Source organism: Micromys minutus (genome assembly GCF_963924665.1).
Source record: "Micromys minutus genome assembly, chromosome: 1".
NCBI classification, from domain to species: Eukaryota; Metazoa; Chordata; class Mammalia; order Rodentia; family Muridae; genus Micromys; species Micromys minutus.
In genome coordinates, this window is record NC_137969.1 from 145333361 (window position 1) to 145353965 (window position 20605).

General features: G+C 42.4%; 1 protein-coding gene across 1 annotated transcript; it reads right to left on the reverse strand.

The window, feature by feature from the left end:
• Positions 1-12414: 12414 nt before the first annotated feature.
• CXCL9 (C-X-C motif chemokine ligand 9) lies at positions 12415-19223 on the reverse strand. Its single transcript, XM_080921454.1, has 4 exons — positions 19124-19223; positions 17877-18003; positions 15704-15788; positions 12415-14592 (listed from the first exon to the last, which is right to left on the reverse strand). Exons 1-4 carry the CDS (start codon positions 19182-19184, stop codon positions 14515-14517), a joined length of 351 nt encoding a protein of 116 aa, XP_080777580.1. The 5' UTR covers positions 19185-19223; the 3' UTR covers positions 12415-14514.
• Positions 19224-20605: the final 1382 nt, after the last annotated feature.

A 20605-nucleotide genomic window follows, 5' to 3' on the forward strand; every position in this document is an offset into this window, starting at 1 on the left:
TTTCCTAGACCAATATCATCCACGGTCACCTGCCTCTGTGTTATAGAGCCTAAATCGAGAGAAATTTATGATCATATCTGGACCAGTCCTGAGAATAGTTAGTTCAAGAGCGTTCACGAAGGGGGATTTTCCCTTCCATATGCAAGTATTCTAATTTTGATGTTTGCAGTCTAATGGGTGGTGATTTAGCCCAGAAATGGAGCAATGCTGGTTCGTTTGTTTGTTTATGTATATTGGTGTTTTGTCTACCCATAAGTCTGGGCATGTGCCTAGTACCCACAGAGGCCAGAAGAGGGTGTCAGATCCCCTAGATGAGAGCTTCTAATGTTTATGAGGGTCCTGGGGACAGAACAGCTCTCCTTTGAAAGAGCAGCAAGTCCTCTTAACCACTGATTGATCTCTCCAGCCCAGCAAATTATCATTTGTCATGAATCTGAGGAACTGTGGGTGCTCCAGCTGCCTGGATAAGGTAGGGTGGCACCAGCAACTGACCTGACTCTGTGTGTGTGTGTGTGTGTGTGTGTGTGTGTGAGAGAGAGAGAGAGAGAGAGAGAGAGAGAGAGAGAGAGAGAGAGAGAGAAGGAATGAAGAAAAGACAGACAGAGTCACACTGGAGACTTGGGATTGGGTGGGCCGGGATCTCTAATGGAGAAGCTGTAGCAGCTGGAGACGCTTGGTGTGTTTATCATATACAGTTGGACAAGGAGGTGGTGCTGTTGGATGTAGAAGAAAAGGGAGGCAGGTTGAGCTAGTCTCTATAGGAGCTGTCTCTGTGTACGCAAGGGGGTGGGGTGGGGAAAAATCAACGTGGGACTTTTCAGTACACATTTCCACATTTGCTTTTAGACTAGGAAGGAAGACTTAGCCACTTCCTTGAGCCCATGCACAAGCGCTGTGATTTGTTCTGGCAGCCTGACAATTGGGCGTTTCATAGGATGCGATTTCCCTCTGGCGATAATTTCCCTTGTCCTTGTCATTGTGTAGCGGTCTCAGACCTCGTTAGCTTTGGCTGGGTTTAGTCACAAAGGTTCTCTAGTCTTTGGACATTGTGCCCTGTGGTCTCCTTCTATGTTTTATAACACACCTGTTGCTTGAGCCCAAGAGCAGACATGGGAGAAAACACAGAGCACACTTAGTGGTCCCAGGGACAGAACCATGCTGTGTTTGCCCTTTGTCTTTTTCTGTGCTCCCTGTTCATTTCAGCGTGAGAATACAAACCAGCTGCCTGTCAGTTAAGAGGAGATCCCTCCCTAGACACCAGGTCTGCTGCAGGCTTCATCCTGATGCTCTCCTCCCAGAATGGGGGAAATGAATGTTTTGTGTGTAAGTCTCCTAGTTAGGGGTGGGGGCAACTTGCTATGGAAGACGAGATGGACAAAGGCCTTGTAGGTCCTGATCACACATGATTTGCACATGCTAGTTCCCCTCCTGGAAGCTGGTTGAGTCTTGTTTCCCAGACTTTAGGTCTTTGCTCAGTGACAGCCCCTTCAAGATGCTTTCCATCCTCTTCCAGTCCAGACTCTCTTTCTCAGTATCTTGTCTTCAGACCTCTACCAGCTAGTGCAGAAACAGCTGATTGTCACGAGGCTCTGCACTAGATTAGAAGGTAATAGAAACTCTTAGGTCTGTTCTTTGCTGTGCGCTCAACAGTAGATGGTCCTACAACCATTCGTATTTTGATGTTAATTCCACTTCCCCAAGAAGTGCTGCCTAAGAACTCAGCACTCAGGATTTCATCAGAACCTTCTCATTTTAATTAGTAAAATAAAGGCGAGAGCCAGTGATTGGGCAGGGGAAGGGAGGTGGAGAGAGGGTCAGAGGTCAGAGGACGTGGGAGGACCAAGAGAGGAGCTCCAAGATGGAGATCGGGAAGGATGAGCTGGATCCAGGTGGGCTTAATTGGCATTAGGTAGCTAGAAATTTTAAAGATTTTATAGGTCTTTATCTCATATATAGGGCAGTTTGTATCGTTGTCTATTTGATGTACTTTTATTGTGTAGAGGGTTTGTGGATTAAGAGTTTGATATATAGACCTGTATGAAAAGCTATCGGGTCTTAGAGCCATGTTTGTGCTGGGCAGGGCGGTAATTTTACCCCGGTTGAAGAGAGTCATGTGGGAGTAATGAGATGGGGGCAGCTTGGACGGAGCCACAGAGTCCGTGCTCCATTCTAGAAGCGGCGTCTGCGGAGTGAGACGACAGGACCGGTAGAGACAAGCCTTTCCATTCTTAATACTTACCGCAGCACCAACACTCGGAGCAGTGCGGGGACATGCCGCTCCTGTAGGGACTGGGCCGAGACAATATTTGTGGATCGAACAGGCAGATGCTAACCTCCGAAGTTTCTTCCAATTTTTTAATCGTAAAATTAAATCGATATTTTAATTTTTCCGAAAATCTCCTACAATATGTTTTTGATGATATTACCTTTCCCCTAGTTCCTCCAGACCCACTCCCCCTTCTGTCTGTCTGTCTGTCTGTCTATTTTCACTCATTAAATCCAGTTTGTGCTGTTTATATATTTTGGGATGTGCAGCCCTCCGCGGAGTGTGGTCAATTTCACATTCCTGAAGAAAACGGACTGTTTCCCATCCAGACGCTATGAATGACCAATAGCTCCTTGCAGAAGACAGGTTCGGTCTCCAACCACGACATGGCAGCTCACAACCATCTTAACCCCAGTTTCAGGGGATCTGATGCCCCCTCTTCTGACCTGGGGCACCAGGCATGCATATGGTGCCCATACATTTCTGCAGGCCAAATGTTTATACGTATAAAATAAATATATACATAAAATCTGAAGAGAAAAAAAGATTTAAAAAATTATCTCAAAAAGTGGTCAACAGGAATTTTAATTTCTCTTACTTGAAACCAGATGTGAGGGGACTGGAGAGATGGCTCAGCTGTTACAAACAAACGCTGGCTGCTATTGCAGAGGACCTGGATTCAATTCCCGGTGCCCACACGGTGCTCACAATTTTCTGTAACTCTAGTCCGGCGAACTTTGACACCTCTTCTGCCTTCTGCAGATACTCTGCATGTCTTTGGTGCACAGGCAAAACACCGTGCACATAACAAAGATGAGAAAGAAAAGAAACCAGCATTAAGAATTTGGGGTATGGGCTGGAGAGATGGCTCAGCAGTTAAGAGCACTGACTTCTTTCTCTTCCTAGAGGACCCAAGTTCAATTCCCAGAAACTACATGGTGGCCATCAGTAATGGAATCCAATGTCCTCTTCTGGTATGTCTGAAGACAGCTACAGTGTACTCACACACAGAAAATAAATAAATCTTTAAAAAAAAAAAAGAATGTTCAGTCTGCTTAAAATACATTGTTTTGAGAAATCGATAAAGTAGCCACTAGGGGGAGTGCCTGCTCTGTTTTAACAAAAACCAAACTGAACCACGGGGTTAGTTGACAAAATGACCACCAGCAGATGAAAGCCAGCTGGAGAAACTTGAGTCTTTTCTAAAGCTAACTTTAGAATTCAACTCCGGTTGCCCAGCTTGGCAGCGCCACCCACTGAGCCATCTGACTGGCCGCCAGCCTCACGCTTCATTGTTTCTCCCTTCTCCACGACTTTGGGTATTTATCATGAATTTTGCCCGCAAGCCCATCTATTTCTTTCTTCCCTGGGAAAAGAGAACTATTTAGGGATGTTGATGGACACACCTATAATCTAGGCTTAATCTCATCTGGGCACCATCCTTTGATTTTTTATTTTTCTTAAAACTTTCTGCCAGGTCGTTAAAAAATAAAATTACCCCCCCCCCAAAGCACTGAATAGTTTTTTTCTTTCTGTTTTTACACTTGAGAGCTCAAAGAATGAAAACATATTGTGATTTCTTTCTGCACTTATTACTTTCTGTGGCCAGGGATATGGTTCAGTTTTTAACTAGTCTGCCTTTGTGAACACGAGGACCGAGTTCCATCCCTAGAATCCACATTACAAAAGAAAAAAAAAGCTGTCATTGTGGCACATAGGGTGGCCTGTTGGGGAGTGACATGAAGTCTGGGCAGAGGACAAATAGATCTTTGGTGCTCCCTGGCCAGGTATGGCAAGGTCCAGGCCAGTGAGAAAGTCTGTCTCACAAACAAGGTGAACTGTATGTATGAAACTTCTCCCGAGGCCGTGGTCTGGTCTCCACTTGTATTCTTACACACAGAAATATACACCCACAGGAACATGTTCATGTATGTACAAATGCATGCACACACACCTGACACACATAGAGCTAGGCTGAGAATGTATCTCAGTTGCTGGAGTGCTTAGATAGACCTGCCATCCTCAGGAGTTTGAGGTCGGTCTGGTCTAGAAGAGACCCTGTCATAAACAAGCAAACCAAACATTGATGCGTGAGGGATAAACGAAAAACTGTATATATTTAATGTATACAAATTGCTGAGCTTGAACATCCTCATAGGTCCGTAGATCCATCCTCACAGTTAACATGACACATGCTCATCACATCCCACAATTTCCTTGAGACGTGTGTGTGTGTGTGTGTGTGTGTGTGTGTGTGTGTGTGTGTAGTTTGTGTGTGTTTAAAAATAACCTATCTACCCTTTACACAAACTTTAAGTGTATAGCTAATATTACAGAGCTAATATTACAAATGCTATGCAGTAGATGTCTAGGGTAGTGACATTCTAGTTACCTTGGAAGATGTAATGATTATGAGAGTCAGGAGGGAGTCACTAGCTCCTTAGTGTTCAGTCTGTGTCTAACCTCAGGATGACAGGAGTAAAGGCTGGTCTTTATCTGCCAGTTAGTTATCTTGAGGAAGCCAGATGCACCGGACACTCTTGACTGCCTTGTTCGGGAGATCTGCTGTTACTCCTACATCAAGTTCAGCCAGGGGAAAACTGTTGTTGCGGCTGCATTTGGTGTCACTGATTTTTGTCATAATAGGAAATGAGTGGGAGAACCCAAGGTCATGTATAATTTTTCATTCCCGGTGAAATGTAGTCTGTGACTATTTTTTTTTAAGTATGTAAGGCTTTGTGTGTTTCTGTACGGAGGACAGGTCTTCTTTGTTATGCTTGCTTTTCTCTGTTGGTTTTGCTTTTGCTGTTGTTGGTTTTCCCTTTTTTCTCTTTGGTGGAGAAAAGTATAAAACCCCTGTATTACTGAGCTACACCCCTAACAAAATATAAATATATTCAAAGGCATATAGTAGGAATCTTTGTAAAAATAACCAAGCACCAACATGACCATCTATTCGTGGTGTGAAAACCGTGGTGTGCTGAGAATACTGAAATGGGAGAACATTCTGGAAGAACCGTTAGAGCAGTGGTTCTCAACCTATGGGTCACGACCCTTTTGGGGGTCAAATGACCCTTTCTTGGGGTTACCTAAAATCATTGGAAATATCAAATTTTTTACATTACAATTTGTAACAGTAGCAAAATGACAGTCATGAAGTGACAATAAAAGTAACTTTATGGCCTGTGTCACCACAACAGGAGGAACTGTATTAAAAGGTTACAGTTAGGAAGGTTGGGAACTGCTGACTCAGAGATGCTGTAGAGGTAATAATCTCCTGTCCTTTACTTTGCAAATGAGGTCATTGCTCTGCTGAGAGCCAAGGTAACTTGTCAGATGCTAATAAGCCATTTAGAGCCAAGACCCAGGCTGCCCATCTGTAATACTGAATATTAATTGAGGGTTTCTGCTCCACCTTAGATCATTTAGTTCCCAAATAAAAGACACAAAACCTTTATTTGTAATGATCCTTACAAGCACCAGAGCTGGGCAGATACAACCCTCTATGCTAGTTTGTCTGGTCACTGTAAGCAGCCCTGAGGTGTGACCTGCCCTGTGCCTGGCTCTTACTCCACCTGGAAGGCCCTCATGGCCTTGCTATAATAATCTGCCTACCCCAGCGCATCTTCTTCCTTCTCCTCCCCACATTGTGGTCTCTCCTCAGACCCCAAGCCAGGCAACCAAAGCCCCACCCACCTCTCTTCTGCCCAGCTACTGGGAGGGGGCGTTGTAGGATCTTTATTCAACAAATAGTTTTAAATTAAGGAGAAAAGTTACATAGTATCACTTGGTGTACAAGAGGATCTCTTCATTGGGAGGCAACAAGATCTTGGGGGCCAGTATTAAAGGTTCAGTACATAGCAGCAGAACAAAACTGGACAGCCATCTACTCTTAAGCTCAGCCTCTTACTTAGACTTCCATTCCTAACTTTCCTTCTAGTGTCCAAAGTGTAAACTAGGAACTAAAGGGCATAACTATTAAGACTTGTATAAAGCATTAATAATTTAATAATAATGATAATGATAAATAATAATAATACAAACATGAGCCAATCAGATCCTCTGAGAAGCAAGCCCTGAGACAGAATCAATTGATTTAATCAGGAAGGATTCCTATGAAAATGAAAATGGGGAAAGCAGATTGGCAGAGAAGTTTCAGGCTTGTTAAGTCTGATCAGAAATACTCAGGTAAGTCTTAGTCCTTGGACTGGTTATTACGTCCTGTAATCCCAGAACTAGACAAAGACAGGAGAATCAGGAAGATCCCCGAGATCCCATCTAGGTTCAAGTTCCATGAGAGACCCTGCCTCAAAAAATATTGTGGAACTGGGCGTGGTAGTGCACATCTTTAATCCCAGAAATCTGGAGGCTGAGACAGGTGGATCTCTCTGAGTTCAAAGCTAGTCTTGTCTACATAGTGAGTTCCCAAAGCCAGAGCTAATAGAAAGACTCTGTTTCATATATATATATATATATATGTATATATATGTATATATATATACACACAATTGAGGAAACCATCTAACATTAACTTCAAGTGTACACCACCCCTCCCTGCTCATAAACACACACACACACACACACACACACTTACACACAGGCTAACTCACTCATATACATATACACAAAGTCTTAGTGAACTCGACTTGGAGCCTATCTTAAGGTTTTATTGCATGATGCAGGAGGAGCTGAGAATTCTACATCTTTATCTGAGGGCTGCTAGCAGAATTCTGACTTCAAAGCAGCTGGAACTAGGGTCTTAAAGCCACACCCACAGTGAAACACCTACTCCAACAAAGCCACACCTCCTAATGTGCCCCTTCCTGGTCCAGGTATATCCAAACCATCACAGAGCCCTTGATTAAAATCTCTATCAGAGGAGTCTGTTCTTGCTCTTTGATACCCTTCCTAGATACTAGAGACTTCTGTTTAGTCCAGTTTGAACTGCCATGGTATATATAAAAATGTCCAGGCCAGCATGCCCCTAGTCAAAGGCCCCAGACAAAGAGATGTCTACTCTCAGGTAAAGTCATCCTGCTTTCAATCTTGTACAAGTGATTTCTGGGATTACATATAGGTGCAAGCCACCTGCCTGGTTTATGGAAGGCTTTTGAGGAAAGCAAAGAGTTATGTATAACAACACCTTTCCCTCTCATCTTTCCTTTTCTTATTCTCTTTCTTTCTTTCTTCCTTTCTTTCTTTCCTTCTTCCTTTTCTTCTTCCTCCCCCCACCATGATGGTTTGAATAGGAATGGCCCCCATAGGCTCATATATCTGAATGTTAGTCCTCAGGATGTGGCATTATTTGAGAAGAATTAGGAGGTGTGGCATTGTTCGAAGAGGTGTGTCACTCTGTGGGCTAGCCCCAGCACTCAGGAGGCAGAGGCAGCTGGATCTCTGTGAGTTTAAGTCCAGTCTGGTCTATAGAGTGAGTTTTTGAGACAGCCAGGGCTACACAGGAGAAACCCTGTCTCAAACCCTGACCCCATCCCACCCCCGAAAAAAGTTCAAGCGAGGCCCAGTGTCCCTCCCTCTCTTCTGCTGCCATTTCAGATGTAAAGTTCTCCAGCACCATGTCTGCCAGTCTGAAAGTGTGGCCAGCCCCAGTTAAATGCTTTCTTTGGTGACAGTGATCGTGTCATGCTGCCTCTTCAGATCGACAGACTGAAACACCTTCTCTCTGATCTTTTCTCCTTCTCCCTCTAATCTTTCATCAGTTCATTACCGATCCTAATCTTATTCACGGATGAAGATTAAACTGTTCAATTACCAAAAGCCCTGAGGCTGGGCTTTTCTTGTAGTTCAATGGAAAAACCAGGCTGGCATGCCTGAGGACCGGGTTCTAGCGTCAGCAGTGGGTGGGAAACAATTTCCACTTTCTCACACAAACATCTCCCCCAATTACTTAAGCGAGAACATGCCAGTTTAAATAATAATAATAATAATAATAATAATAATAATAATAATAATAATAATAATGATAATAATAATAATAATAATAATCATATAGCCACATCTTTGTTTTTTATTAATTGTCTAGGAATACAATGCTTCTTGATATTGGAAAACAATTAAAATATTAACAAGAGAATAGTTCTTCCTATGTGAAGGCGCTTGTCAGAGACCAGGGCATCCCAGGATGCAGTTTCGAAAAGTGGGACTTGGATCTCATAAAGGCCGAGGTCAAGTGAGGGGATGGAGCAGGGGAGAAGCAGAGGAAGTGTGTGTGTGTGTGTGTGTGTGTGTGTGTGTGTGTGTGTGCATGGTATGGGCCAGGCTAAAGGTAGAAATGAGGCACACGTCAGTGAGCATGGCGGAGCTGCTGAAATTGATTTGGAAAAGGCCTCTGAGAAAACTTAGAGTGAATCATACACCAATCAACAAAACACTCTTGGTAAAGAATTTGGAAATGCTAGAGTCTGTTCTGTACACTGACATTCGGTGGTGAAGGAGACAGGGATTCTGTAGCCAAGCAATATAGACTTGTGTATGTGGGTGGAGAACAAGAAATAATCACATAATTTTTTATTAAAGACTTGTTTTTAATTACACACTATGTGTCTGTATATGAATGTGGATATGTGCACTTGAGTGCAGGTGCCTCCAGAGGCAAGAAGAGAGTGTGCACCTGCGTGGCCAAATTAGAACACTCATACAGCATATGCATACCTTAACTTTTGCTAGCTTAGGTTGCTTTATTATTGCTTCACTATGAGTTTCTTTTCTTTCTTATAAATTCCTTATTTTTTATTTTAAGATATAATTTCATCATCTGCTATGGTTTCCTTAGTGGGAATTCATCAAAGCTGCTCTACATAATACAAACCGTAGTCACCATCAGTGAGCTCAGCTGCTCAGTTACCCATAGGCTCGGGTGTTTGAAACTTGTTTTCTGGCCGGTGGTACTGTTTGGATGTTGGAATAAGTATGATATGGCTGTGGGGCAAGGTGGGGGTGGGGAGGGGTGGGTGGTGTTGGGAGTAGGGTAGAGTGGGGTTGGGGTTGAGGGTGAAGTGGGGATGGGGTGGGGGCCGGTTCAGCATGGGGTGAAGCTTTGAGGTTTCAAAGCCACATGCCATTCTGAGTTCACCAGTAGCGTCCTGTTTTCAGATGCTCTCAGCAGTTTCTGCCTTCCCATTTGCTGCCTGCTACCATGGTGGCCTCTCATCCCTCAGGGACCATAACCCCAAATAAACCCTTCCTTCTATATGTTGCCTTTATCGTAGCTCTAGAAAAGTCACTGATAGATAATCTGAAGCCTAATTTATGAAAATAATTCTTTATTTATTTTAGGCAATTGTATCAATTAGGGAAGGAGTCTCTACTAGACATCGTGGGAACAAAGGGTTTCCTACAGGGATGAAGGAAGGATGCTGGAAAGTCAAAGTCCTCGTGGGAAAAGCAGGGGACTGGAGAAAGAATTATTGACTAGTCTTGCAGAAGTGCTGGGCCAGCTGGACAATTTGGTTTGCACGAAAACTCAAGAGAATGAGCCCTGGTTGCCAAAGTAAGGTTGCGAAAGTTTATGGGAAGTGGCTACTTCTGTAACAGTATGGCCTCTGTTGATCCACTGCTTCTCCTGGGGGACCTGGGAGCACCAGTTATCTCGGGTCAGCAATGGGGAAGATGAACCTGCTGGGCAGGAAGAGAATAAGACAAGCCGAGAGCCACCACGTTCCGGTTTGCCTAGTAGTCCTTTCTGAAGATCAGCGTTGCTCTTTCGCTTTTCCAAATCTCACTCTTTCCTTTGTAAGCTAATTGTGAGAAGCACCCTGTGAAAGGGACTCCAGGAAACACAGAGCCCACTCCCACCAAGTTGATGGCGCAGTCCAACCGAGCATGGAGCAGAGGCTATCCAGGACCTTGGAAAGCAAATGAACTCAGTGTTCCCAAGAGACAGAAAACTGAGGCTTGTACAAGAAGAAAGCATGATCAGAGAGGCAGGCAGAGCCAATTTAGACAAGGTATTGCATTTTGGATTATTAGTTTAAAAGGATCGTGCTGGCTGCCGTGGTTGTAGAGAAGAAAGAGAAACTTTAGCATGTAGGAGACCCTTGGGGTAGCCCAGAAAGAGGTCACAATAGTCTAGGTTCAGTCTATGGAAATGTCCCTAGAAAGAACTGCTCAGGTGAGCTTTGGATCGTGTTTCTCCAACATAGACTTTCATCTACACACATCTCTCTGCCTATGAGACTTGGGGTTGTCTCTATGAGAGGCAGGGATGGCCATAAGTGGGTAAGGAGGGTCTAGAACTTTCTACGCACCAAGATCTATATGAATTTCATTTCTCACAATGAACCTGGATGAAGAAATGAATGAGGAGAGATTCCACGCCTGAACCAAGGCCACACAGCTCAACAGTGAGCTCAGTTGTTCCTGAGATATATCCAAAAATCTTTGCTGTTTACACAGCACCTGGCTGCCTCATAAGTAAAGGCCCTTGGGGGGAATTCATGTATACCACTAGTGACTGACACCTGCCCAAACAGCACACCAGTCTGGCTTCTCAAGAATACATCAATTGTATGTGCTGATGTTTTCCATCTACTTTCAACCTTCCTAGAGATCCCACGTGATGTGTCTGAAGTCCAAGAATAATAACTATGGCGACTTTCCATTACCAGGATAGATATGCAATGCAATCAACCTAAAAGGAGGGAAGTCTATTTTGACTCAGGATGGCTTAGGCTGTGGCTCCTTTGCCAGGTTGCTTTGAGTTTACATGGTACAGAAAATCATGGCAGGCTTTATGACAGAGGAGGGTGTTCACCACCTAGTATCCAGGAAGACAAGGAGAAAGGAGTTGCCCAAATGAACGTTCTTACTTAATTTCCTCCCAGTGGGCTCCATCCACCTCTTAAGGCTTCATCTCCTCTGAAGAGGTAACCAAAGCGGGTAATTAAGCCCAAGAAGAGAGTAAAGGAAACACAGCTTCCTGCATAACCAAGTCAACACAGCATGGTCCAGCATGACAGGGACCATGCAAGGGTCTTGAAAAGAAAATGAAGTAAGTACACCCGAGGGATGGGAAGAAAGGCTCAGTACATGAAGATAATTGTCAGAGAAACCCTTGGAGGATAATTTTCTAAACCTTTGCACCCTAGACTTAAATAATTGATTTGCCGTTTGGGTTTCTACCATCCCTATTTGAGGCCTCATGTCCCTTGAACATGTAGTCCACTAGAATAGTGTTACTCTTGATAATTAGACAATCAGTTCAACACTACACAATTCTTTGTAGTTTTATTTAATTTTAAGTGTGTAGGTGTTTTGCCTGTGCATACCGGAAGAGGAAATCAAATCCCCTGGAACTGGAGTTACGATTACAAGCTGTCATGCAGATGCTGGGAATTGATCTTGGGTCTTCTGGAAGGTGCTCCTAAGCTATCTCTCTAGCCCCACATTGTCATAAGGTAGTGTGTTGGCCAGTTATAAGTCAACTTGTCACAAGCTTAGGTCATCTGAGAGGAAGGTACCTCAATTCCTGACTCAGGTGGGAGAACCCACACCTTTGTGAGAGGTACCACCTCTGGGTGGAGGTCCCGGGCAGTGTAAGAAAACAGACTGAGCAAGCCATGGTAGGCAAGCCAGTAAGCTCCACTCTATAGCCCCCTTTACATTAGCTCCTGCTGCTAGGTCCCTGCCTTGTGTGAATTCCTGGCCTGTCTGCCTTCAGTGATATCTGGGATTCTGAAGCAGAAGTGAATGAAGCCCTTCCCTCCCCAGGTTACTTCTGGTCATGGTGTTTCATCACAGCAACAGACACTCTGAGACAGTGTCTCACTATGTGACCTAGAAGTTTTGTTTTTCCCTGTACTTACGGGGACCCTTAAAGTGCCTTCCTGTCTTTATCTCAGTTGACATCAACATCATGAGAGAAAGCCAAACAGCAAAGGAATAAAGAAAAAAAAAAAGAATTCTTCTGAAGCACTCAGTAACCAAAGGGCAGACAAAGACATTTAAGAAAAACAAGTTTATTTTCAGATTTAGAGCATTCTTACTGATATAACTATCCTTTCACAAAATAGCTTCAGAGCATATATGCTAATTTTTTGAATTATAAATGAATTATAAATTTTGAATTATAAATCACACTGTAGGCATATGCATTCATCACAATTACTTAGTAAAAATACTCAGTCTTTGGCTAGGAGTCATGTACACTACCTAGCTGTCAGATGCAAGGGCCACCAGCTAACGAGTTAGGGAACAGCTTTAGATTTTTTCTCAAAGTCAGTTACCTGGAGGGAGCTGGACAGCCTCATCACGGTGTAATGGCGTTTGGATGGGAGCCCCACCAGCAGCACCCAAAACCACCTTCAGCCTGAGGAACAACAATGTTTGAGAAACAACATGCGTGAAGAAGGCTAAACTTCTACCTAAAAACATTCTTTTCTGTTTAGTTCATCGGATCTCTTTGGCAGGGCAGTTTCCAGCTCCCACAGAGACTAACTTGGCCCCATCCACACTTCCTGTAGCTATTAGTTTCCTTAAAAACATCTCTGTGAAGATTTTTATTTGGTATCGTAAATTATGTGTGTCACATCAGAGTGTGGGCCTGTGAACATTTGAGCAATGCTTGCAGAGGCCGGAAAACAGGGATGGGTGTCCTGGAGCTGGAGTTAGCGGAGGTCCTGAGGCTCACGCATGGGTGCTAGGAACAGAACTCTGACCACCTCAAGCCCCAACCTTGCCACCTTCTCCACTCCTTGACTCACATGGCGATCCATATACCCATACTCTGGGAGTTCTGCAATGAGGAAAGGTGGTAAAGAAACTTATATTCACCTAAGATAAACTTGTTAAAGGATTTGGCAGCTATTTTGTTGACTCCTAGGAGTCTTGACCAAGAATTATCTTTCAGAGGCATTTTGTTTTGAGGGAGGAAAGACCTAGTATTTTCCAGTCAAACCTGCCTTCAACGTAAGCTTCTGTGTTTCTAGATGGCCTGTGTCTTTCCTGAGCAATCCCAAATATCCACAAATGTCTTAAACGTGTGATTCCTGTTTGTTAAGGAATCTCCTCCTGCCACAAGCTAAGACTGTCCTTTCACCCACTCTGGCTCTTGCACTGAAGATCCCTGAAGATAATAAGAAAGCTAGGTAATGTAAGGAAGAAAGGGAGGAGGGAAGGAAGGAAGAAAGGCGGGTGTAGTAGCACACACCTTTAACCCAGCATTCAGGAGGCTGTAGAATGCAGATATATGTGAATTCAAGACCAGCCTTGTGTACTCTGTGAGTTTTAGGACAGCCAGATGAGAAACTCTGTCTTAAAAAAAAAATAGCAAGCAAGCAAGCAAGGAGGCCAAGGGTTAGAGTTAGGCAATATGGAGTACCTGGGTATTGGCCAATGCCTGGTGTCTAACAGCCTTTCCACCTCTAACACATGCAATTAGGAAAGTATTCAAAACCAAGTTCTTGTAGGCACTGTGGAAGATTTAGGGGAATAATCTGTGGGCCCTACTCTCAAAAAACAATCTCTTCGGAAAGAGAACAATAAACAAGCACACACGCACACACAAATCCAGTTAGATAAAAGTGAAGTGTTTACTCACGAAACACTGAGCAACAAGCAAAATAGATTTAAGAGAATTTGAGTAGCCAGAAAGTATTTTCTAAAGCACCTGGTCCGTGCAACACCAAGCATTCTGCCACTAAGCTGCATCCACAACCATCTAGAAGAGTTTTATTTCAGAGGCAAACTTTGAAGATGGGAATCATGTTAATAATGACATCCCATGGTCTCAAAAGCTACATGGAAGGTTCTGAACATCAGCTCTGGTGGTCTCCACTAGCACCGATGTCTGAGACACACTTTTTGCAGGGACTGACCCAAAGGCACTTTCTGAAAAGGCACTTCACTTCAAGCACTTAGACAGGCCTGGGGCTTGGTGATGTGAGCCTCAGAAGATGTAAGGCTCTAGAAGCCAGACAGATGTTGTGTGTGGGATAACTATGTGTGGACATTTGCCCAGATTTGATAATATCATGAGTGTGCTCAAGGGATCAATGACGATTTTTTTTTTTTTTTTTTTTTTTTTTTGGCTGTGTAGAACAAAGATAGTTAGTTTTCTAATTAACTTCCTATCTTTTTTGTTGTCGTTTCAAATTCATGCTTTAGGCTTTGTAGTTAAGTCAATGGGATTATGTATCAAAGGGAAGGCATTTCACTACACTATAAAAGCCATTTAGATGCAGAATGCTTGTTGGTAAAGTGGTCTTTTATGTGGTCTTCTTCGAAAGAGGACTTCAGAGTGTTTTAGCTTTTCGGGTTTTCTTGTTCTTTTGATGTTTCTTCCCCCTCTTTTGCTTTTTCTTTTGGCTGATCTGCAAGAAATGAGAAAAAGGCAATACTTTCCAATTGTAATCGTCCCCCCCACCGATGGTCCAACTCGTCTTGAGTGTGATCACTCCTTATCTGCAGAGCCAGCTTAAGTTGCTGCCCTCTCAGAGGCCCTGGTCTCATCTGCTTCCCCCACATTAAAGAAGCTACAGCTCCCTCTTTGCTTGTTTGTCTGTTTTTCTGGCATCTTGCTGTTGTCACATCCTCTTCTTCCCTCACCCACCTGAACCAAACACAACCCTTCAGGGCTGGCTGGTACTGTTACCGTCCACTTCGCATATAAGCCAATGGTTCACAACGTGTGGGTGGAAACCCGTTCGGGACGCGTATCAGATATCCTGCGTGTATCGGGTATTCACATCGTGATTCATAATAGTAGGAAAAGTTGCAGTTATGAAGTAGCAACAAGACCATTTTATGGTTGGGGGTCAGCCTCAACACGAGGGACTGTGTTAAAGGGTCTCAGCATTACGAAGGTTGAGATCCACTGGAAGTGGACAGGGCTGGGTGAGCGTGGAACCTGAAGCTTAACAGTGCAGATCTGGGGCAGACCCAGGAGTCAGGTGTGGGGATCCAGACTGCCTGCCACATACACCTCGGCTCTTCTCCAACCCAGCTCCTTAGCTACACAGTTCTTCCTGCTTCGTTCTTGGCTGCTTTCCCATCTGTCCCTTTGTTCTCTCCTTTTCGATTCCAGCTACATTACTTCCGGCTCTCGAACACACCTTGGTTTACTTGAAACCACTAACGCCCACACTGTACTTAATTAACTGCCTGGTAAATATCCTTAAAGATCCAGCCAGCGGTCACGTGATAGGCGTCTACCCTAATTATCCTTCCTTTCGTAATTCAGAGTCTTGTGTAGACACTATTCTAAATGTCTCCCACAAGTCTGTTGATTCTTACACATTGTCAAGGACGGTCTGCTATATGGGGAAGGGGATATAGCTTATTATTTTTGAATCCTTCGTGTCTTACTATTTGATACTATTCAGAAGGATGCAAAATGGATCCTTAATGGGTGTGCCTGGGATCTGTTGACTTTCTGAGTTGACCTCTAAAGGAAAGCAATTCGTCTTCCCTCCCCTCACCAACCTTTTTCTCCCATTCTTTCATCAGCTTCTTCACCTTTGCTGAATCTGGGTCTAGGCAGGTTTGGTTTCCGTTCCTCAGTGTAGCACTGTGCCAAAGAAACCGGAGTAAGCCTTCTCCCGCCAGTAACAATGTAATAATTCTTAGTAGGAACAGTGAAACAAGTGGGCATTTTGCTGAGTTTTCCAGTGAAACCGCTTAAAATGTAACCAAATGTCTTCCTAAGAGTAACAGGTAGATTAAAAAACTTGCAGCAGATCTTTCAGGAGATCTAAAAATTAATTTCTCTGTACATCTTAAGTATAAGAATAGCTATTTTGTATAGAATCCCTTAATTTATGTGTCAAAGGTCATATGTATGACCTTAATATACGTATATATTTATATCATTTATATCTATGTGTGTATATATTTATGTTATAAAGGGCATATATATATTCCCTTTTATTTTAACTTTACAATTCTAATTTCTAAGAGGTTTGGAATGGTGGCTTATGCCTGGAATCCCAGCATTCATATGGACAAAATAAGAGGACCATGAGACTGAGGCTAGCCTTGGCTACTTAGCAAGACTCTCTCTCAAAACAAACAAGAAATTCTAATCTCTAGAAAATAATTACTAGGAAAGAATTAAAGACAATTCCACAATAGTAATAGTTTGACAATGGTGATTTTTTTTACATAACCTTTGTTTCTAGCAATGGGTATGGACTATACAAATGGCCCATATATTTTATGGCCTATCAACATGACATAAAACAGCTTATCCATTAAAAGTCATTATGAGAGCCAGTGAGTTGGCCACTGGCAAGCATACTTAACTCAACCCCAGAACTCAAACAAGGACAGAGGAGAAACCTGACTTGACCAAGTTGTCCCAATTGCTATACGCATGCTACGGCATGTGCACTTGAAAGCACAGTATATGGATTACAATTTATTTTATTTTTAACTTCTGTGAGTCTCTGAGTGTAAATGAGCCCACAGAATCCAGAAGAAGGTATAGGGTTTACTGGGGGTGGAGTTACAGATGATTGTGGGTCGTCCACTGTGGGTAATAGAAACCAAACTCAGTTCTCTTAACCTCTCAGCCACCTCTCTGCAACCCCTTAAAAATCTTAAACGCCATTTTTAGGATTCAGGGTTAGGGTTGAGTGGAGAGAGCATGCATAGCCTGCTCAAAGTCTTAGGTTCAATCCTAGCACCCCCAGAAAACTAGCAAGTATGGCATTATTAGAAAATAATTAATTGCCGTGAGAAAACTATATGTTATTATTGTGTTAAGAAAAAAACAAATTAAAAATGGCAACTTCTCCCTATTTACAGGGAAGATGTCCAGGTTCCTACACTCTCAGGTGGTACCTATGTACCTTAGATAAATCTGATGTGTAAATTAAAGAGAGTAAGATATTAACAACAATAAATAATATCAAGATAAATCAGTTACAACAATGTGCTACTGTAAAATTATTTTTAAAAATTTATGACCCATTTGTTTCTGGAATATTCTATTTAATATTGTGGACTATGGTTAACTTCAGGAAACTGAAACTTAGGAACTTGATTTAGTAGATAAGAGGGAACTACTGTATATAATGTTTACCTTTATTGATTTTACTTTTGTATGCACATATATGTATGCATTACATATCAATAGGAACACACATGTGAAGGGGATAAAGGTGTTTTAAAGGACCACATGCCTAGGGGTTAGGAGAGCAGAATTTTGAGTCTTTACTTTTTTCTTTTCATCAATCTGCCTAAACACTTAAACATCTAGGATCCTTTTTTTAAAATTCCAATTGTGTTTTCTTTTATTTTTAAAAATGTTTTTTACTAATTCATTGAGAATTCCATTCATGTATTTTGATTATATTAATAGGAATATTTAATAGTAATACAATTAATAATTAACAAAGATATATTAATTATATTTAATTAACTTTGATAGTCAAATATGTGTTTTCTGAATCAGAACCGTAACTAACCTTAAGAGGCAATTTGGTCTCAGAAACAGTTTATTATTTAAATGATATTTCCAGCAGAAATTTCTTATTTTGAGGAAGAAGGAAGAAAGGGAGTAGACAGACAGAGGGAGAGCTGCCTGCCCACGTGAGCAAGTCTCATCTCTCTCTAAATCCAGTGTAGAATGCATGTGTTAGAAGCTTTTACTCACATGATCTCAGTTTTGTTGCAGTTAGGATTTGGGGCAAACTGTTTGAGGTCTTTGAGAGATCTGTAGTGAATCGTGCCTTGGCTGGTGCTGATACAGGAGCATCGCTGATTTCTTATCACTAGATTTCCTAGAAGAAAGATAGTACACATTATTAGGGTCGATCAGTTATTATTGCTGTGACTGAGAGAGAGAGTGTGTGTATGTGTGTATGTGTATGTGTGTGTATGTGTGTATGTGTGTGTATGTGTGTATATTTGTATATGTGTGTATGTGTGTGTATGTGTGTGTATGTGTGTATATGTGTGTGTATGTGTGTATATTTGTATGTGTGTGTATGTGTGTATATTTGTATGTGTGTGTATGTGTGTATATGTGTGTATGTGTGTATATGTGTGTATGTGTGTATATGTGTGTGTGTATGTGTGTGTATATGTGTGTGTATGTGTGTGTGTATATATGTATGTATATGTTAAGCAGTTCCTCAATCTACTCCTTACCTGCTGGGGGCATGGGGTTGGTGTAGGTGTGGACAGAGCTCTCCTTACAATAACTAATTGCCATTTCAATCCTATTCTCTCTCATACCCACTGCTCTGCAAAGTCTCTTCAAACATACATCTTCGTCCCTCATTGCTTACATAGAGACTCAGTGCCTATTTATGTAGGTTTTACCATCATACAATAACTACAACACTTCTACTTCACACATGTGAAAAACACTCTAGGAAGGTTCTTCGTCCAGGGGAAGCAAAGTCATGAATAAGGAGGCAAGAGGCAACCTCTCTGACCTCTGAATTCTCAGTCGGCTAACCACAGACGTTCTTATCGGTACACAGCATCAGGTGAGGAGAAGAATGCAGGAGAGACAACTTAGAAAAGCATCTCTCGAGTCACTCCCTGTTGCCTGTGCTGTGGATTTCATACCTCACATGATAAATGACAGACTCAATGTGAAATAAAGCGCCCAGAATTCTTTACACCTGAGAAATCATTTTCTCATTATCAAAATGTTCAAATATGCTTTGAACCTTCACTGGGAACTCACAATATCTGCACCAAGAAGGCATATTTGACTTGGCAGGTATAGTCAAAATATGACCTTTGAATAATTTCTCACAGAATCCAACTTCTTTGATGACTGAGCAATATTACTTTTTATTGCATGCAAGACATTCAGTTTTATCACTGAAGGGTTTTACAGTGATGCATAGCCCAGAACTTACTGACTTAATACAGTGTAAAACTCACCTCGAACTCCACACTGATCCAGGAAGATGATGCCCAAGAGGACAAGGACAACGGACTTCATGTCAGAGCTGAGTTCTATTGAGTCACTGTGCTGGAGCCAAGTCCAAGAATGTCTGTAGAGAACATGTTCTTGGGAATTTATTTAGGAAATCTCTTTTCCTGCCCGTCTCTGATTGGCTGGTCTCCTCAGCTGACCTAGAAGAACTAAAGTAACCACAAACTTGATTGTCCTGGGGAAAACCCTACTCTCGGATCCCAGGGAATTTCTACATGTTCTACTTCCATTTCACATAAACGGGTAGTTTATAGTAAGGGATGCAAATCCACCAGTGCAGGCAGAGCTGCTACCTGGATACAGAATAGATTATACAATGACTATATCAATGCCATATAATGAAGGTTGGAGATGTGCTTCCCACATGGGAAGTGATCCTCTCTATGGCGACATGAGTATTTCCTCAAACTGTTTTCCTGACAAGCCAAAGCTTCTTAATTCCTTGAGGGCAAATCCATTTTGTCTCACTGTTGCTGCAAAGTCACTATCACTGTAATTGTTACATTAGTTGCTTAAGCCACAGCTGTTCTGCTCCTTGCCACCTTTTCTGAATGTCTCACAAAATGTCTGTGCCATTCATAGTGGGACTGTGAAAGGAGAAAGCACACACTCGGGAACGTTTTTCTAAGGAGTTTGAAGAAGCTCCATATAATAAACAGCATTTAACAGCTGTGAGTTTTAAAAACATACAGTAGCTATTAAAAATGCTCTGGTTCTAAATTCTTGTAGCTGTTGAAACTAAAACAAGAGTTAGCATGGCGGTGGCAGAAATTGCATCACACTTCCTCAGAGAATCTTGCTGTCTTGAACAGGATGCAAGCCGGAGGAAAGAAACATGGACACAGAACAACAGGATGAAGGAGCAAAGCCAACTATTATCTTTCAAAACAGGATCTGAGAAAAAGGAGCAAATAAAAACAAAAGTGCGTGTATGTGCTGGTGCTATATATAGTCCGTTGACATGTCTCGGCCAGACCACAGCCTTTAGGACGTAAGGACAGTATTGCTAGGGTCTGACCAAGTGCTGGGTAAGACTGGCAAAGAGAACTAAATAAAAGAAAGTGTTAATTTTTTCTCTACTTCCCACAGTTGTTAATTAAGGTGGGACTGGCAAAAGCTATTAGGATTCTTTGGCTTTGTTTCACAAAAATCATTGAGTGCACTCATTAATAGAAGGGAGAGTTAATAACGAAGAGATATGATTGTTCTGTAATTGATTACACACACTTCCAGACTTTGACCATCTCCACGAAGACTTTTTATTCTTTCTTTACCTCCTCTAGAGACGGCTGGACCATGGTTTCATTAAAACAGCCCATGTATCTTCCTTTTCAACGTTTTTGGGCAAAATGAATAACTATTGTGTAAATTCCCTTTCCTCTCCTTTCTCTCTTGGCAGCAGCTTTCTGCCCCCTTTATCCCTCCTC